Source organism: Euwallacea fornicatus, chromosome 1 (assembly GCF_040115645.1).
Source record: "Euwallacea fornicatus isolate EFF26 chromosome 1, ASM4011564v1, whole genome shotgun sequence".
Classification (NCBI taxonomy): domain Eukaryota; kingdom Metazoa; phylum Arthropoda; class Insecta; order Coleoptera; family Curculionidae; genus Euwallacea; species Euwallacea fornicatus.
In genome coordinates, this window is record NC_089541.1 from 7,483,405 (window position 1) to 7,504,407 (window position 21,003).

A 21,003-nucleotide genomic window follows, 5' to 3' on the forward strand; every position below is an offset into this window, starting at 1 on the left:
CTGTATGTAAAGATAGCTGAAGCTTCAGCTCGTGCAAACGACCAGGTATCGAACCGGACCTCTTTTTCACGTTTTGGTGATTTTCTGTGGCTGTGGTGGCTTACAGCTTTTGGATTTTCTCGTCCGCTGATTGGTGCAACCGAAGGATTTGAAAAGTAAGTTGAGGTGTTTGGTGAGAGTCAAGATCCCGGGGGTTGGCGGAGATAATTTTAGGGTTTTTGAGTCGATGCGGGCAGAGAGTTTATGAATTTAATAAGCTCCACACGCAATAAGTTTAGGTGACTTGCATGACATCCTTTACTTTAAAAAAAAATCGATGTTTATTACAAATTAAAAACAAACAGAATTTAATTGGACAAAACAAAAAGTTACTGGCTTCGTTTCGAGCCAATTCCAGACCGCATTGATGTCATCACTTCTCAATAAATCTGATGCTCGTACAGGGGTAGCAAGGGTAATAAGAACAGAGAAATTAACAAATTATCAAAAATTCTATACCTTCTTTTTTAATTCCACCGGGTCTCATTTTCATGATTTGGTGGTTCTCTCGACTTACCGCCTGTGGATTTTCTCATCCCCTAATTGATGCAAGTGATGGATTTGAAAAGTAAGTTGTGGTGGTTGGAGAGATGTGAAACCTCAGACGTTGATAGAGGCAATTTTGGTTATTTTTGTAAAGACGCGGGGCAGAATTACTTATGATACGAATAATGCAAGAAAACAACAAATAAATTCCGATGATTGGAAAATGTGGAAAATCTCCCTTGCCTTGCAGGCTCCTCCTTAATAATCATGACGTTTTGCATTCGGATTGGGCAAATATCTTCAGTTTGTCTAGATTACACTGACTGTATCCAGTTCGACTTTGTTTATTCCCATACCTATGTGTTCAGCGCTTGAAAGACGTAACTGTTGCTAACCTGTAGATATGAACCAGTTCTGCCGGAGCATGATTGGAAGTTTCAGCTAACCAATTCATCATTCAGTCCCTTTTCCTCGACATCCCTGTGACCGTGTATATGATGCGATCGAATCATAAAAGTGAGCTAAGTAAGCGACCGAAATGTGAATACGTCTGTTTTTTTTTTTGGTGTTTTATCCGTGTTGCTTTGATCTGATTAGATAAAGGTGCCGCGGCTGAGTGGACTGTCTATGATTACATATATGTATGTTCTGTGTTTACCACTCTTTGCAGACCTCACTCTGACTCTGGAAAACCCAACTAATATAGAAATAAATTAAATTTATTATTATCATGAAAAATTCCTATGTAAATTTCCATTTTGTAACTTTTACTTCCTTCATTCAAAGGCTAAAAGTCCCACATTAACACTATTTCTGTCAGAAAATAATCGTTCAATTCAATTAAGCATTCAGGTAGTTCGCGGTTTACTCATCATATTGATGGTTTTTATTTGACTTTCAAACATAGTAATAAACACGAAATTTATGAATCAAGCTGGGTGGTAAAACATTTCAAGCAGCTAAAATTGAAGATCGCTTTCGCAGTTCTTGATGATGAGATTAAAGCAGCTTATCCAATTAATTGTCTATAATCTCTCACGTAGTCATATTATGTATGCTGACTTAGATTAACTGAATTAGAAATTAAGACTCCTTCGCCCTTTGTTTATTGTTTGTGCAGTGGCTCTGCTATTATATTATGCGTGGATTTCAAAGGGGATTGTAGATAATTTAAACTGGTCTTCAGATATGTATCCCTCAGAACTGAGGCAATTTTTCATTAATATACCAGGCCTAGTTGGGAGCCTTAATCTTAAACTCGTTTTTTCTAATGACTTTGCGGTTACTTTATTGCCTTAATAGGACGTGATATAGATTTTCATTAATAAAACTCAAGACCGATAACCAAATGACCATCTGCAAATATCTGGCATCTTGCAGAATCTGAAACTGAAATCGCAAAATACTATAATTATTCAAATTTTATAATTCTCTAGGGATTATAAAATAATAATATATACTCGTCGCTACGGCACATGCATCCTGACCCATAATTAATCCGGAGATCTTCAAGTTTGAGCTGTTATTTAATTTGTAAAAACTAAGCTAAAAATTATCGTTACTCTATACGTAAGACCAAAAAAACAAAAGAAACATGGTATGATCATAGTGTTTGACGGAAATAAATAATCGCAAGGAGTTAGGTCTGGCGAGCATACAGGCCACGGGATCATTATCCATCTAAATAAACTATAAATATTGAATTGATTTCGCACATTATAATACATAACATTTTTAAGTGAAAACTACGCCAATACGGCTGTTTTAATTTAAAATCGAGGTTAACAATAACAATAATTATTAATAATAAAATCGCAGAAGTTGCATCAGTTAAATTTGTATAATTACAAAAGTAAAGGTTTTTGACTTCCGTACGCATCGTAATTCAATTGTTGCCCATTACGGCGAAAGCTTGTTGCACCTACGTAATAACGCACTTTAATAAACAAAGATTGGTTGTCATTTCTTTTTATGCAATATAGAAACTTGTTGGCTGAGACAATAATTTTGGGGAACGATTAATTTTTAAGGCGCGATATCTGTGGGTTTTTCGGCAAATAAGAACACTTACCATATCCAGGGCTTTGTTCTCTGCCTCAGTGCACTGAATTTTCTAATTCTAAATTCTAGCTGATTTTTAAACATTCGTTCAATGTTTCAGCCATGCTAAGTCCTCTATACGATTGAGCCACTTCTGTTCTATCTTGTGACTAAATGATCTTTTTATCGTTTGCTCTTCAAGTAGATACATGCCATCCAGGTGTACATAACACGCCACCCAGCCTTCACATAGGAATGTTCAAACAACCTGGTGCTTAATAAAGCGCAAATAATTAACTGCTCAAATGGATCAACGCAGCATGCCTAATTATCACAGTAATTATTAGGTACTTACCTCATAGCTAGTGGCTAATATGGGAAACAAACGATAGCCGATCTATCTGGTTTCGTGTGGCCCACTTTTTTATCGATTACAAATAAACAATTCGCTAACTTATCCAGGTGGAATTTCGTGATTTCATTCGTCATTGTTCTTGGCTCAAAATTCACCTCAATGTTTTCTTAAGAAAGGAGTGCAGACACGAGAAATTTCTTTAAAGCTAGCGTGAAAATGCCCATTTTCCTTTTGTAGATTGATCCCAATTAGCTACTACCCGAAAAGCGAGTGACTGCATTGGTTAGAAAGCGCTTACAACGTGCTAAGTAGGATGCAGCCGTTGACAAACTGGACCTTAAATTGTTCGTCGATTTTCATTTCCTGAACTTCCTGACTTTTATGTGAGCTTAAGTGCCTAATAATAAATGCAATTATTTTTCCAACAAGTGCGTAAAGTGATGGTTCGCCGTGCGCTAATTGCAGTTGACCGAAAGACGCAAACCGGATTTTGATCACTTTCGCACATATTAGGTATATTGTGTAAGGTAAATTAAATATTAGCTTGCGATAATATCTTTGCACACACAGGTGCGGTAAAAGTTTTACCGTATACATGTCAATATCGAACATGCACAAAAATTTTGATACTGACACCAGTCACTTTCACTTGCGTACCGTATAAATTTTTATGGCACGTGTCTAATGGAGCAAAATTTGTCCGCAAACCAGACTTTAAGATGCACAATAACTTCAAAGGTATACAAAAACTTGTCTTGTCTGGTAGTTATAGCTGCGCACCAACTTTTGCAGGAAAGGAAGTCATAATGCAACTAAAACTTTCAGAATTCTCAGAAAATCAAAAAAGACTGAATAAAATAGATAAAAAGCTTCTCTTAGTGCGTTAAATAATATCCGGCAAAGCATTGTCAAAAGTCCCCCTGGCCTTGACTGGTTCGACGTTTCAATGAAAAGGAGTTTTTACAATCAAGTCTAATCTAATTTGCATTAGAAATTCGTTACACCGAACTAACTGTTCTTTTTCCAAATTAATCCCGCAAATAGCAAACAACACGTGTTTCCAAAACACAAATATAATCAAAAGATCGGCTAAATCGTGCCACGATCGCAACTACATAAGGAGTTGTTAACTACATATATACAACCACTAAGGTCAAACACATATTGATGATCGAGGATGATGGCACTTTCCTTTTAAAGTTTATAACTAATAGTATGCATAAAACCATTAACTAATTGCCATAATGACGGCCTCACCACTAATATCAACAGAGTATCTTTTAGATGTTATAAGTTATTAAGATAAGCATTCATAAAGATCTAATGGTATCGTAATGTGTTTGATTGCTTTTAGGGTATCAGGACGTCTTCAGTATGGATTTCTCCATACAAATGAAAAGTTAATTTTGAAGTCAATTAAGTATTAATTAAATCGGAGCTGGATCTCCAGATAATGAGTTAAGTTTAGTTTTAGATCATCCACGATCCAGACATTGATTTTGCTCACGTAAAAGACGTGGCTTATGTTTATTTCTATTGAATTAAATTTCGAATGTCCTCACTTTTTCTCTTTATTTAGATATTCTCTTCCTTTTCTCGCTTTGCACTAATTGATTTCAGCAAAATTTTAATGTACACAATATGCAAATCTCAATATTTCAGAAGTAAAATTTGAGAAAAGGATACAAAATGGCCGAACACCAAAACGGTGGTTTCACGTTGCCATATTGCCAATTATTTTGGCGTTCTTTATCAAAGCATCCTATGCGTCATCCAAGAGGCGTCTTCGGTTATTGGTTTGTCAGGCAATATACAGTGGGAGGAAATGTCTATGCGTACGGTTCAAATCTAAATTGTTCATACCTCTCCGACTCACCACACCTCATTCTAAATTAAAAAAAAATAGGTTACTCGAACAAAAATGCAAATTTAAATCGCATCCTGTAGATGACATAGTTATTTTATAAACCTATCTAAAATACATCACCTCGATAAAAAGTACTTCTAATATGAGAAAAAATCTCTTATCTAAGCAATACGAGAGACCAAACAATGAACAATAAAAATTCATGTAAATCCCTTTATTGCTATAAACTAATTACCGGCTTCTCGTTTTGAAACACCCAACCTGACACCTCATCAGTTCACAGTAACTTTTCTCACGTTGAACTTAACTATAGCACATAAGTTCATACTCATCACGATGTTAATTACTTCTGTAATGACCAAGCCAGACACAAACGAGCCAGATAGAGATCGATACAAGGAAGCCCGCTAGGGCTAGAGAAGGATGACATTACGTCTGGGAAGGTCGTTAACTCTACATGTCTGTGAAGTTCTCTTGAAGCAATCATGTAATTATTGTTATTACATACTTTCATCAGCCGGATTCCCCCGGAGGACTTGGTTTGGCCAAGATCTAGTTTGGAAATTAATAGGACGAAAATTATAGGGTTTCTTTGTAGAATTGATGTGCTGCTGCAATGATCTTATTGGACAACGCAGAAATGTGCGAATGAGCGCTGTTCTAAAAAAGTTAGAAGATTTTTAATTACCCAATTAAGATTTATTTTGCACGTTGTATTACGTTGAATAAACTTTCACCATCCTGCTCATTAGTCAGTTTTACATTCCATCTCAATTAATTAGTACATTGCAGGAAAACAACCAAATGGAACAATGAACATAGATTCAGTGTGAAGCTTAGATTTAGATCTTGACAAAGATCTCAAAAACTGCACCATTAGAAGTTTGGATATCATTTTTTTTCATCGTTGCTTGACTGTGCGCGCTAATGGGGATAAACGATACAAAATGAATGTTACAATATCTGACCTGACCGATGATCGCTGATAAAAAAGAATTGAAAACGTGCTCTTATCTGCAGGTAAATTAACACGAGTCAGTCACAGATTCGAGAAAGTGAATGATATACAGGGTGTCCTATTTGAAAAAGTGGAGTTTCAGCGCCCCAGATTACGCGAAAATTGCTTGGTTCTAGAAAAAATCTAAAAAGTATGGAATACAGGTAGTGAACACTAGTAGTTCCTTTGAGGGATTACCGTTTTTTCCATTCCCTTTTAAACATGTGTAGAGAACAGGGATGAAAGGTAGAAGATCACGTTTCACGTTTTCTTGGAATATTTGTTTTAAAGTATGTATTGATAAATGACGATTTAGTTAAACTATTAGGAGTTGGAATTAATTCGTAGCGTTTTACAAGAGATGGCATAGATGGTACAGTAATTCGTTGTTATCTACAATAATATACTTATCGTGAAACAGCGGTCATCAGAGGTCATTTGCTTTGCATATCCGCTTTTTGAATAATAAATAACGACATTTTATAATTTATTGAATATGTCACAATTTGTGCCGAATAAAGGGTTTTTGCGGGGAATTTTACTTCATAACTTTAATATGAACAAAAGTGCTGCTGAAGCTCATCGTATTTTAGTGCAAGTATATGATAAACATGCTCTAGTTGAACAAACGTGTCGGAAGTGGTTTGCACGTTTTAAAGCTGGTGATTTCGATTTGGTTGACAAGAAGCGACCTGGTCAGTCAAAAAAAATTTGAAGACAATGCTTTGGAGGCATTGCTCAACGAAGACCCATGTCAAACGCTTCAAGAATTGTCTACATCATTGGGAGTTAACTTATCAACGGTAGGAAAACGTCTTAAAACTTTGGGTATGATCCAAAAGGAAGGACATTGGGTTCCATATGAATTGAAACCAAGGGACATTGATAGGTGTTTTTTGACGTGTGAACTGCTGCTTCAACGGGAAAAAAGAAAAGGTTTTTGCATCGGATTGTCACTGGTGATGAAAAATGGATCCATTACGACAATCCGTAGCGCAGAAAGTCATGGGTTAAGCCCGGTCAACCGTCAACATCAGTGGCAAAGCCGAATGTCCATGGGTCTAGCTTCTGCTCTGTATTTGGTGGGATCAGAGGGGTGTGATTTATCATGAACTGTTGAAACCGAATGAAACCATAACTGGAGACCGCTACCGACTACAACTGATGCAATTGAGCCGTGCATTGAAAGAAAAACGGCCGGAATACTCCAAAAGACACGACAAAGCCATTTTGCTGCACGACAATGCTCGTCCGCACGTCGCAAAACCGGTACAAACATACCTGGAAAGACTTAAATGGGAAATCCTGCCCCACCCGCCGTATTCCCCAGATGTTGCTCCATCTGATTATTATTTCTTTCGTTCGATGGCTCATAGTCTGTCTGAGCAGAAGTTCACTTCTTACGAAGATTGTCAAAAATGGGTCGATTCATGGATTGCATCTAAAGACAACGCGTTCTTCCGACGCGGTATTCGTGCCCTGGCCGAAAGATGGTCAAAAGTAGTAGAAAGCGATGGGCAATGCTTTAATTAATGTATTTTTTTATATTCATTTAAAATCAATAAATTTTTTTTCTTAAAAAAAAACGCTACGAATTAATTCCAACTCCTAATAATTTGTTATGTAACCGTTGGATTTGTAATATTTCGATAATACAGCAAAAATCAATTAACGCACAGGGTGAAAAAAACAAGATTTCCAAAAACAATAAAGATTTCCATCGAAGGTACAAAATATTTCAGGTTATTTTGTATTTTGTGTTCTATTTTACGTTTTTTTTTGTTGGTTTTTTGCCAAGATGTGACAGCTTTTAATAGTAAATGACTACCTTCCCAGAAGTGCTTAGCTCCTTTAAATCCATTTAGCTTCGGCAGTGGGTATACCAGAAATGGGAATAAAAGGAAAAAGCAACGAGTGCTAAAACTGTAATTAAACGAAAACAATGTAAACACACAGATGAAAATAACTTCTTGTCATAACTTTTCAAGTGGGGCCCTCCCCTATTTTCACTCTCCGCTCCAACCTTTGGTTCTTCCCTGTGCGTGTAGGGTATATTTAAATGCAATTTTAAACGCCGAATTGCTGCATGTTTAGTTCCGATGCCCCCTACCATAATTAAATAAACATTTAATTACGTGTTGCCTCACGTAACTCGGTTTGGCAAAAAAACGAACGAAAAAGATGAAGTGAGGTCCTTTTCTTCCTTGAAATCTTCATATGTAAAAAGGGATATAATACGTTAAGAGCAAGTTCAGTGCTTCGTGACGTGCAAATACAGCAACGAATTGCAGACACTCTGCCACCTTCTTGCGTATGCTCCTTTACGATTACAACCATCAAAGTTTAATACACAACCCTCTCATGTTCCGAATTTATTCCACTCTGAACACATCTGAAATTTCCTAAAAATCAACAGTCGCAGTAATAGAAAATAAAAGTGAAAATCCATAAGCCTGTTTTAATGTTTGATTCTCGTGTTCTTTTCCTCCATATGGATACAGTTCCCTTATGCGATGGTCGTAAACATCTTTGTGTAGAACCATAAAACCAAAAAACATGAAACATGTAAACAAGGCTTTTCACCCTCGTTTTTATTCGAGTCAAGTGTGGATGGGAAAGGTTTACTACCTAAGAAGCACATTGGATCGTTTGTTGAGAGCTCGAAGTTAAGATAACTTTATGGGTCGTAAACTTGGGCTTTTATTGTTAATTGTGGTGGGAGGTCTAATTTATGTGTGTAGATTGTTAATCTGTACAATCGCAGTGGAAACTAATAGAATTACTGATCAGGCTCGAAGGTGGAGTCAGCTACATCCTCGTATGTTCCTCGATAAGAAACTTAACAATAATCACTGCAGCATCGAGTGTCGTACGATTATTCCGCCAACGATGTTTCCTTTTTTTTTTATTGACTGAACTTGCCCGAGAGCTGATTTAAATTTATGATATTTCCTCTAATCTGAACATAAACTCCATTAAATAACCGGAAATAATGTGTTTGCCACTCCTATGATGGCGGAGGGAACGCTATCGGGGCTTTATTAGCCTGAAACAGAAATTTACCCTTTAAATACGACGTGGAGGTAACTTTGAGCAATAATTCATGGAACATTATTACAGTTTAACACCATGTTTGACTCAATCATTGGGCAGTGAAAATTCGGGTAAACTTAGATCAGGGGCCAACAATAGCTGTGCAGACATTCTATTGTATTGACGCAACTAAATATTTCATCAAAATCCGAAAGCTTTGCTATTGAAAACATGTGCTATCATTTCCCTAATTAAGTATTTACACAATAACAAGCGGTGTATCTTTATCTCGTAACTCATAAGAGTTTTTTAGATAAGGCAGGCAGTTGATTAGAGAAAACAACAAGGCTTAATTGGAGTAATAAGTATCAATTTGTGTAGTGCGACAGACGACATAAATATTTTTATTTTTTCAAACGTGTATTAAGAATTTTATTTATTCTGAGAATATCTGAAAGTAAATGAACTCACCTTTATCTTTACTGTATGTTGACCTAACTGAATTTGAATTCATCAAGAACCGGGCTATGATAACGCTAAATTTAACACAAATATACTGTTTTTAATAAAAATCGCAAAACCTAGAATTAATGCCTTAAGTTCAACTAAAATTGGTATAGGTACGGTGGTGGCTAAAACTTAACTGACAAATGCATTTTTCAAAATTTACTCAGTAAGACAATCACCCTGTTCTTTTTCTTTTAATAATATAATCATCCATTTTAGATAAATAATGTTCATAAATTAAACAAATATTTTACAAAAAAATTTATATGTAATCTTAAAACATAAATTATTATGTGGATGAAAATAAATTGAGATTTCTTTCAAATAACGTAAAACACAAACCTAAAAATAAATACATTCTTTTCTGTAGTATCAAATGCTGTATGTAATCAATACTATGTCCTTTGTTCTTTCGTACTTCTAATATTCTCTTTGGCATCGACGCAATTAGCTTGTTAATTAAATGTTCGCCTGTTTCTGCTGATGTTTGCACTAAATTTTCAAAAAGTTCATTCTTGTTTTCATACGTTTTGCTTCTAATTTTTCTGTCCAGATAGTCCCATAAATTTTCTATTGGTTTTAGATCCAGTGACTGGGATGGCCATTTAATAACATTAATTTTTTCTTTTGTTATTTTTAACAAACTTCGAGGCATGATTACGGTCATTGTCGTGCTAAAAGTAATTCCTAAGAGGCACGACCTCGTCTGAATAAGGTACCATCACATTCTCTAATAGGTCTTGATACATAAATCTATTCATATTGCTTTCTATTCGATGAAGTGGTCCGATACCATATTCAAAAAAACGTCCCCAGATCATTACTGATGCTTCGCCATGCTTGACCACTAGAATAGTATATTTTGGATCGCATTTTTTGCTTTCTGGACGTCTCATATATTTTTCCCATCCGAACTGATCAAATCAAATTTGTCCTTGTTTGTTCAAATTTGTTGAAATCAAAATTGACTCGCCACTAAAAATGACTTTCTTCTAATCATCAACAGACCAAACTCCGTATTCTCTTATAAAATTAAGACGAGCTTTCACTTTTTTTTTTTTTTACTAAAAAAACGTTTCTTAACAGGTCTTGCAGTTTCTAGCTCACTATTTTGTAATTTTCTTCACACAAAACGCAGACTTACTGAACAAATTTAGTTTTCGTCTAAAATATCTTTTATTTCTTTGGAAGTAATAAATGGATTTTGCTTCGCTTGTGTTAAAATTAATCTATCAGCAGCAATAGTAGTCTTTTTACGTCTTCCAGTTTTTCGACAAGGAAGAACATTGCCGTGGATAAGAACTTTTGAAAATAATTCGTGAAACAGTAGCTCTCAACAATGAATATTTTCTAGCAATATCGGCTTGGGGCATACTTTTTTGGTAATCGGCAGTAATTTTTGATTTGATGTCACTCCATAAAGCAATTTCTGACGGCATTTCATTAAAGTAGGTACACGCAAAATCAATTAACTGTTAAAAGCACAAAAATTGAATGGATGCAGTTTTTAAATCACTAGTTAATCCATTGTCAATTTATTTCTGTCCAGCCTCACTTGAAGCCAACTATTTCTTGTCTATAAAATAAAGCAATAAACAAATAGTGCGGAAACGAGGAATTTATCAATAAATAGTTTAAAGCTTGCTATTGGATTTTTACGGGTTTTGTTGGCCAGGTATGGTTCTTAAATTTTTGAGATAGAAAAATTCTTTATGTAAAGGATCGTCAATTTACTTCTGGCCACCAGTGTGTTTAGTTGTAGTAGTAGTAGTAAAAGCGATCAGATTTTACATATAACGCAGTGCGTTACATACAGGGAGTGTTAGATCCCACAAATACACCATACCTTCAACATGTTGGAAACGTGCTTTTCCCGCAAGACACTGCACGGCCACATAATGCTCGTAGAACTATGGCTGATCTATAACGTGGCAATCTTAATATGCTTCTTCAGCCTCCACCCTCACCTGATTTTTCCCCCATAGAACACGTATGGAACTTGACAGGATGAAGAGTTATTGCACTGGAGAACCCACGACGTACTTTAGCAGAGTTATGAAATGCAATTAAACTTGACTGAGATATAGTACCACCTCAAGAGGAAATCGCCCATTTGCTTAGAAACATGGTCAGATAGACTTTTGAGGGTGTAAATTCTGAAGGTCGATATACGACTTATGTGAATTTCAAAAACTTTCTGGACTTCGGTTTACTCGCAAGTTATATGAACTATTTTGTACTGTGTTATCAACATATTTACAAAATTTCATTAAAACACGCCCGTTATTTCTATTATTATAAGTATAGTTAATCGTGAAAGTATTCGAACGGTATTAAGTCTTTGAAGTAAAATCCTTTATTATTCTTACACATCTTAAAAATTAAGATATGCCATACTTTATGAAAATATATTAATTTTTATTAAATTAGGTAAAAATAAAATTAAAAATAATTAGATGCAACCAATATAATTCACGTTTCTGCACAAATTATAAAATGTAATCGACAAAAATGTTTAAATAAAATAAAATAAATAGATTTTCGGAGTTTTAATATTTGGTTGGGCCCCGTTTTTTCTCGATTACCGCTTGTAGACGTCGTGGCATGGAATATACTTAATTTTGCGCCACTCTGGCACCAATAGAATTCCAAGACTCCAATGTATTTTGTGCTAAACTATCCTTACAGGTGATCGGGTAGGTTCTCAGTCTTTTTTTGGACTTAATCCCAAAAATGTTCGATGAGATTTATATCTGGGCTTTGTGGTGCAGTTGGCAGTAAATGAGGGTTATTATAAATCAACCAAGTTTTCATTACGTGGGCTGTGTGCTTTGGATCATTATCTTATTGGAACCTATAATTTCTTGGCAAATGCAACTTTTTTACATTTTCTTTTTAATTATTTTTTAAAGTTTGCAAATATTTCACTTCATCTATAATTCCGTCTATGAAGACAAGGTTTCTAACCCAAATTGCCACCATGCGCCCCCACACCATCACCGAGCCACCCCTGTGTTTAATTGTTGCACGTAAGTTTCTAGGATCCAGTTCCGTATTCTTTTTCCTTTGCAGTTTTTAGTGTCTATCACTGCCAAAAACATTCTACTTGCTTTCATTTGAGAAAAGTGCTTTATCTCAAAATGTATTATCTTTAATTATATATTGTTTTGCAAAGTTGAGGTTTTTTTCGGTTTTTCTAGCTGATATAAAACTTCTTTCTAGGAACTCGTCGATACGTGTCGTTACGTTTTAACAAGCGTCTACATAACTCAAGAAGTACTTCTTTTCCAGATTGGGTTAAAACATATTCCGCTAATTTTGGTGCAGAAATAAAAGGATTGTTTACATTATGACGTAAAACCATAAACTCTTCATGTTTTGTCAATTTCTTTGATCTTCTTGATTAACGTTTATTGATGATATTTCTCTGTGTTCTATTTTTTTTGAGATGAACGAGATAGTTGATTGACTTCTATTTAACAAACGAGCAATTTCTACATGTTTTTACCTTTATTGCGTCATTTTAGTATTAATTCTCGTTCGCGAACTGTTGTTTCACTTCTTTCTTTTGCTATTTTTATAGACAATAATCTATGATGTTAATGATATTTAGCTATTAACTTAAAGACATTAACGGATAAATGCTTGTATGTTTTGGTCAAAATATTATTTATAGTTCGTTTTTTCTCCTTTTTGAAATGTTCGAATACTTTTGTGGGTCAATACAAAGAATATTCCAAATACCATTTAAACGGGATCATATTTTTTATTTTTTAGTAGCTATTTACCTACATAAATTATCTTCTTGATAATATTGCGCAATTTACCATAAGTTAAGTAAATAGCAACATTACATTCTTACTTTTTTTGTTCGGATACTTTCGTAACTGACTGTATATTGTATTATGGGTGTTGTCATCGTTATGATTATTATACTATATGATGTTCTAGTTCCTTGTCTTTGGCAAGTAAATAACCGACTTGATACGCCTATCGACGATCTCGATTAAGTTTCCATCATCAGCTTCTCGAACGCGTATTCTAAACAAGAATCTGAAGTTACAACGTAACTCAATCCCGTAAGTAAACAATCATTCTCTTCTTCACACATGTGACATTGGTTGTGTCTATTTTTAAGGTTTTAGAAAATTTTAAGGTGAAATTGTATACAAATGTGAAGTGTGGTAGACCTTCGTTTAATTGCGTGTTGATTTTGAAATTATGAGGTTTCTTGGATGTTTAGTTAACACGCGCCCGGATAAGCAAATGATAAAAATCTGATACACCTACATACGTGTTATAGGTAGGTGTGTGAAAATATTTGTGTTAATGACGACAAAAAGAGAGAATTCTGACTTTTGACACGATCAAAATTGGCTCTTGGAAAAGACAGCACCCGTGGCTGTCAGAAATCGGGTGTTGACATTGGGATCTCAGAAACTGAAAGAGATGCAACCATTGGATAAATTATAGCAGAGTTGCGCAACTAGTTGCATCATTAAAAACTGAAAATTTCAATTTTTTCGTTAAGTTCTTTCGTTAAAGTTGCAGCTTTTGTTGTTGCAGTTTATTACAAAGATAAAAATTTCGATCGGAGAATGAAACTCGAGGCTTCAAAACCTGAATAGGAAAACGCTCAAAAAATGTCAACTTAAAGACGGAATTCCAAAATTGACAAAACCCGCAAGGTGCCTAACGTTAACACCGGTGCCATGTTCTTGAATAGGACAACTCTTTCCCGGAATAACGTCAATTGCACAAACGTAACTTAGCTCTGTGTTGACTGAACCGTTTTGACGTAAATTCAGCGAATTTTCCACTCCTCGGAGAATGACGATACATTTATTAAATACAACACCTTCAGTGTATATAATGTTAAAAAACATACGTAATTTTATGATCATTACCGGTGAAACATTTTATTCACCACATTACAGGGTCGGGTTCCAGACGAGTTTCCAGTCAACTTTGGCAAATCGTGCTCCCTTTTTGATTTTACAAATTCCCTATGAAATTTTTCCATATTCCTGTCACGAAATATAAATTTTACGGCGCAAAAGCCGATAAAAGAGAATAATAAATTAAATATTAAACTAGTGTTCTTGTTGGTGCCCCACATATTGCATGTCGAAGAACCATAAATTTCAGATTTCTCAGCCTACAACTTACACGTTTCTATAGAATGGTGCTTATGAAACCCATTGAAAGTGTTTTAGGGAATTACCTTAACGGGTGGAATAATATAGTGAGTATTTGTAGAAGTTATGTTATATTGGAAGGTCAAAATGCAATACTTAGGCTATTTATGAGCATTAGAGAGCGTAGTTTTCCACGCACTATTTTTCCGAGTAAGGCTCAATTTCGTGATTCTATGAATAAACAAAATTATCTCTAAGTGCTAATTTCATAGTAAACTCATGTATCAGTTTATTAAATTTTGTTAACAGCACTTACGAAGTAGTCGAACAGCAAGTCAAGCGCCTTATGAAGGGATCTACGTAGACATATCCTAGAATAGGAATTTTTTTCTACCCTAATTCGGTCTTCATTAACTTGATTCTATACGGATTCTACAAAAAATAAAACAACTTTAAAGTCATGAACTTATAAAAAATTACGTGTGGAACAAAGACTGAACTTTCACCTATTGGATAGTCAAATGTAACTTCAAGGATAACTGGAAATATGTTTTTACTCCTTTTCCAGTCGGAAACGTTCCCAGCGCTTTATTGGCGTCGAAACACTGATTAGTGCGCTCGATTTTGCTCATAAACTTCAGTATTTTAGACAAACTTAAAATCGATAGAAAGTAGATTAGTTCTGAAAATTGAGTAAACTAGAGCTGGATTTTGATCGCTTTCTTCTCTCGGCAATGCTGTATAAAATAATAACTGCGCTCTTTCGCTCCTTTTCAATATAACTCCGTGTAATAAACGTAAATAGCTAGTTCCTGGATGACACCCAATTAAAACTAGTAACCAGCGTTTTCACCATTCAGGAAATTACACACGTTTGTGCTTTTCATGGAATTCTCAACTCGCTCATCAGGATTCTAAACGTTTTAAAAACACCTATTTGTCTCCCTCTTTAAATAGAACAAGCAAAGTTATCTGGATAAACTACTAGAAAGCGCATTTTAACCAGTCAACTCCCTGAAAAATTGCCAAATTTCATTTGGATTTCGAATAAACGAGATTCATGTTGTTTCCAAATAAGGAGAAACTAGGTCAAATTGAATAGATTCGAATGTGTATGATGAACGTTATGTGATAAAGGAAATATAGCAATATCTGGATATAACATCTCAAGTCACAGTCGCAAATTTTAACTAATTTCAAAGTATTCATAAATTTACCAGACAATTCAATGAATTTTTCTAATAACGGAGCTTCTAAAATGTTAACCCTGGATCAAGGCATTTTGTCTGACTATGCCAATGCATTAGTGAAATTATAATCTTAACTTCGCAGTTATCTAAGGAGTAAACACGAGGGTCAAGTCAATTTACTTGCAGAATCCACAAAATGTCGAAATATTTTAATTCTCAATTAGGAGGAGTGAGAACGTTCATTTTGAAGTGAGAGAATCACCTGGTGTGTCGGGAAGTAATAAGCAGGGGTTCATTCACTACAAAGTGTCTGTAGATCAGCGAAAGGGTTCAACCAAATTTGAAAATTCAATAAGCGAAAATATGAGCTCCAGCTCTTAGTTGTTATGTAAGACGTATAAGTTCTCAACCCTTACAAAAGGGGTGTTCAAAATCTAACTAAAAAATTGTCAAAATGTTGAAATTTTGAAGAAACTGAGAACTTCCTGAAATAAACGCAAATAGAGAGATTCTAGCCAGATGACGAGCGCAATCTAGTGGCAATCTAAATATGAGTTTTAAATCGTTAAGAAGCGTCGATAGATCCAAATTGAAGAATTTAAAATCATCATTTTAGAACAAAATAATAATGTATACAGGGTGACCATTAAACATACGGCGTAAATTCAGGGGGTTGTTTTCTGTACTAATCTAACGATTTTTTGTCCTTTGATGATTATTAAAAGACCTCTTTGTTCCGAAAATGCAGGACGAGAAAAAAATTTCAACAATAACAACATATTATTACTAAATATTGTATGTAAATCTTTTTAGTCTACAAGAAATGTTGAAAATGGCTACCTTCAGCTAAGACGCAAAAATCTAATCTTCTTATTGACTGCCGAACTCTTTCAGAAACTTTAGGGTCGCTTCTTATTCAGTTACACCCATCTACCACATTTTCCACTAAAGTATCATAAACTAATGACTTTAGATGCCCCCCATAGGAAAAAATCTGGGGTGTTTAAGTCCGAGGATCGAACAGGCCATATGTGAGGTTTCTTTCGACCAATCCAGCGATTTACGTACATATATATTTTTTTTAATTCACGAGCAACCACCCTGGAATTGGCTGGTTCACTATCCAGCAAATGACAAGTATAGTAGGAATGCTAGGTGTCCTGGATATGATAGAAAAAGATCTGGATACCGACGCTTTTGCTTTTTACCGATTAACCGAATTTCTTAAGAAATGGATTGGTGGAGCTTGATCTCGCAATGGATATCTCGCTTGAGGTAGCCATTTTCAAGCGTTCTTGAAGATCAAGAAGCTTTACATGTAATATTTAGTAGTAATGTTGTTGGTTTTGTCGAAAATTTTTCGCGCCCTGTATGTTGGGAAGAAAGGGGCTTTTAAAAAACCATCAAAGAAGAAAACATCCTTAGGATCGTCCAGGGAATAACCCCCAGAATCTTTGCCGTATGTTTAATGGATCCCCTGTATAATACTTAAATCGAATGCCAATCGGTCTAGGGAAATACGAACTCAATCATTTACTTTGTGCGTGTAAGTAATGGACACCGATTTTAATTTAGTCTTTATTTAATGAACCACATTGACTGAATTATGATGCCGATGCCGATAGAGTATGTATAAACTTCCACCATTTTCGCAATAAAACTCACATTTATTACACGAAAATCTGCCTAACAGTTTCCAGTTTGTTTATGTTCTATTTTAACAGCAACTTTGATAAATATACTCCTGTCGGTTACAGGCATATCGCTACAGGCCTCGCAGGCGTCGTAACTTATGTAAAACCAATATTTATAGCTTCTTTAATAATAGACATGTTGCTTGATCTCCAGTTTTCAACTCTATTGAAATTATTGCAGGCTCTCAAACCTTTAAGGATAACAACCAAAATGGAGGTAGGCGTGCAGAATGGTTTCGTGGCAAATGGGGGGCCTCCTCCCCAAGCGGCAGGAATTCTGGCAGTGGGGGATGTTCAAAGGACAAATAACAGGTCAAAAAACGAATAATTTTTGAAATAACGATAACGAAATGGAATTTTAGGTCACCTGCAAAAACGGGACTTCATGTGAATTTCAAAGAAAAGGGAGAAATCAAAGAGAAGAGGGAGAAGTTTCTGACGGCTAAATATGGGCACCACCAAATGAGTCTTATAAGGAAGAGATTGGCAGTAGAGATGTGGCTTTATGAGGAGCTGAAAAAACTTTATGAATCCACAAACGTAAGTAATTTCTCGCCTAAGAAAATATTTATTTTAATGACACACAACACCCGATAGCAAATTGTCTTTGAGTGCTTAGGGAGGGAATACCTTTTTAACTTTACTTGTACCATTCACCCAAGAAGTCAGGCAAAGATTCAAATTTATGAAGCGAAATTGCTGTGAAGTGTATATGTCCTTGCTCCAATAGATATTGAGTCAAGACAGGATTGGCTTTACTCGGCGATAATGCAAATTTACTGCCGTCATAGCCTCGTCTTGGGCTCGGCTATGAATACCCCCACAGCAGTAAATGCACTACTTTTTTGCTTCTTTAGACAAATGTAATTTTGTCCTTAATAGATGAAAAATTCTATTTCACGACCTCAACCCGTATAAAGACGTACCGTTCATGTTTCTTGAAGCCAGACAGGGGTTCTTTGACCCTCAAGAGGCGAAATGATCGTCTCCAGGGAAATATCCCCAGGAGCGTCGGCAAATTCTATTTCCTTTTCCTTTCGCTCATTTACATGGGTCTCAGAAAGGGGCCATGGAAGAATGTTAATTTCTAAAGATAATTTTCGAGTGCCGCACCCAAAATGTTTCCGATGTTGGAGACCCATATTGTATCGTTAAGAGAATACATTCAGTAAATCAGTGATGCTTGGTACGCGATGAAAAATCAATTAACAAGAGCGGGAAAACCATTGGAAAGAATAATTCAAGTAGCAACCAAATAGTTTCAAAACTGCGACATTTGAAGAACAAACGTTGTATTACTATTATGTGCAGTTATACAAGAGCTACAACACTGCAAATTAATTTTTAATGAAGTTAAAGGGAAGCTAAACGTATGAGATTGAATCCTGATAGAATACTGAATCATTAAAACGGAAATACTGTTGTAACATCACGTAAACTCACATACTTTCAGAGTGGCTCATATCGAGTCTTTAAACTGTAGTTGTCTTGTAAGGTAACTGAGAATTTTTCCCAAAACGAGAGTTTATGGTTGGACACATGACTGCAATGTGTTCCTTATCAAAACACAACACGATATCTTGAGATGCGTGGCACCACGTAACGTTACAACAGGCTGTTTCAACCTATGCTGACCGCATTCACAATTTTATGCAATTAAGAGACATCTGCTTCGAATTTGCAACAAATCTGTGTTTAGGATAACATGTCATTCGGTAAAAATGTTGCTAAAGGCTGCACAACTGTTGACTCGGCTGGACGCATCCATTTCACCTGTCTCCCCCAAGGGAAGTTCTTTCACGACTTTAAAGAACAAATTACTTGGTTTTAATTATCCAAACTTGTTTTTCCACCTGTATCGGTCAGTACATGCAGGTACAACTAACCCGAATTAGCCCGTCATGTTCGAAAGCAACATAAAATTCGTCAAAACGGCTCTTAAAGTTTATGATGTTTTTGAGATCCTAAGGCAGTCATAATTGGCGCAATTATGCACTGTGCCAGAACGGCATATCGCGGGGTCAATAAACCCCAACTGGAGGCCCAATACGGCCTTGGTGCCACCCAGCGTGTTTGGGAATAATTTATCTGAACACCTCGGAAGTGAGATTCCGATATTTCCATCATTTTGATGGATCCGCCTCTTGGCACGCATTCAAATGGCAAAAAGGACGATTAAAAAATTGTGTTTTTAAAGACTGAACACTAATACAGTGCATCCATACTCTAACGTTGACGATGTGGCTAGCATACCAGTATACTTTGATTCATATACTCCGTTTCTGAAGGATGCATTCTTATCTTAGACAAACTAAATTATGATAGATAGTGTTTAGTATGAAAACTAATGAATGCAATGTTTTCTGAATGCCGTAAGCTCTTCAATGCCTCATTCTCGTTAAGCTCGAATCAAAAGATTTAAGCTTCTGGATAAAAGAGGGGAATGACGGCTTTAAGCCATTCATTATCAATATAAAAAAGGTCTGTAAATTCACGTACACACTTCACGAGATCGCTTTAATGGATCCTTTTATGTTTAGCAACTCGGTGCTAGTAAGTATAGCATAATGGCAAAGTTTCGGATTGAATTTGCCCTTAAAATATTCATCATTGTCCGTATAAATCTACGTTTCTTTAATGGGTGGAAAAAGAATGCGCCATTTGGGGTAATTTTCGATTTAAAATTCCAACTACCAATTTCACGCTTTACACTGGTAGCCGCAGCTTTTGCTTGTGCAGCTGAAATTATAGAAATTTTCATGAGAATTATTTGGTAGAAGTACAGAACCGACCAGCCACATAAAATTTTGAATTTTTTTCGATGCTCTATACAAATCGTAAAGAAGAAGTGTTTTTATAGACAGGGCTGGCTTTAGCAAGTCTGGTACCTTGGGCGAAGTTTTTAATCATGGGCCCTTTTCTCCAAGAAAAATTGCCGGCCAGGAAAGGTCGCCGCCCTGGGCCGTCGACCCAACCTCGCCCCACCATAAAACCGGTACTGTTTATGCAGTATCAGTAAATATTCTGGGGCTTCAATTTTTTCGCTGGCAGAAGATATGTCAGAACCGTTAGGAGTTTAAGAAAAATTAAAATTAAAAAAATCTGCAGGAACATATCTTTAGGAAATATTACACAAAAGTAATAAAACACTTTTATAATTAATTAAATCACAATTTAACTTTTTTATACAGTCTTATTTGTTTCTATTTTGTTGCTGTATGTGTTTTTTCTTCAAGACAAGACTGTCTTGACATCCAGCTTGATCAAGTCGTTCGACTTAACTGATACATAAATCTGCGGCATGACCGGCTAAGTTTTTCAATTAAACGAGATTAGAGATGTCAATCAAGTTAAAATCTGTGCACTGACCTATTTTCCGCTTATCAGTTCCTGGGCAACATTTTGCTTTTATGCTACATCCTATAATTCAGTCAAGGCTGGATAAGTAATTTTCCACATAGGCTCGATTTTGATATTTATGAGCCACTTTAATAATAAATTGACCTCATTGCAGTTCGCTAGATTAGTGCGGAAGACGAAATCTTCTGGAAAATTAAATATCCAGGAGGCTTCAGTCAAAAGAGACGATAAGTCTCGTTAGTCGATTTCTTGGATGGTGTGGAATTTACAGGGGATCCATTATGATCACCCCGATGA

The 21,003-nt window shown here is 35.7% G+C and overlaps 1 protein-coding gene across 3 annotated transcripts in view; it reads left to right on the forward strand.

Moving 5' to 3' along the window:
* The window catches only part of LOC136343181 (protein phosphatase 1 regulatory subunit 14B), a 48,045-nt gene that overhangs the window by 5,617 nt on the left and 21,425 nt on the right, over window positions 1-21,003 (forward strand). The window contains exons 1-3 of one of the 3 annotated variants that reach the window (XM_066289833.1): window positions 15-155; window positions 17,528-17,658; window positions 17,709-17,886. In XM_066289833.1, the coding sequence (XP_066145930.1) occupies window positions 17,558-17,658; window positions 17,709-17,886 (279 nt within the window). In that variant the 5' untranslated portion in view covers window positions 15-155; window positions 17,528-17,557. Of the gene's footprint in view, window positions 1-14; window positions 156-596; window positions 608-17,527; window positions 17,659-17,708; window positions 17,887-21,003 lie in introns of those variants that run through there. The other 2 variants (XM_066289912.1, XM_066289773.1) reach the window with 2 other exon arrangements.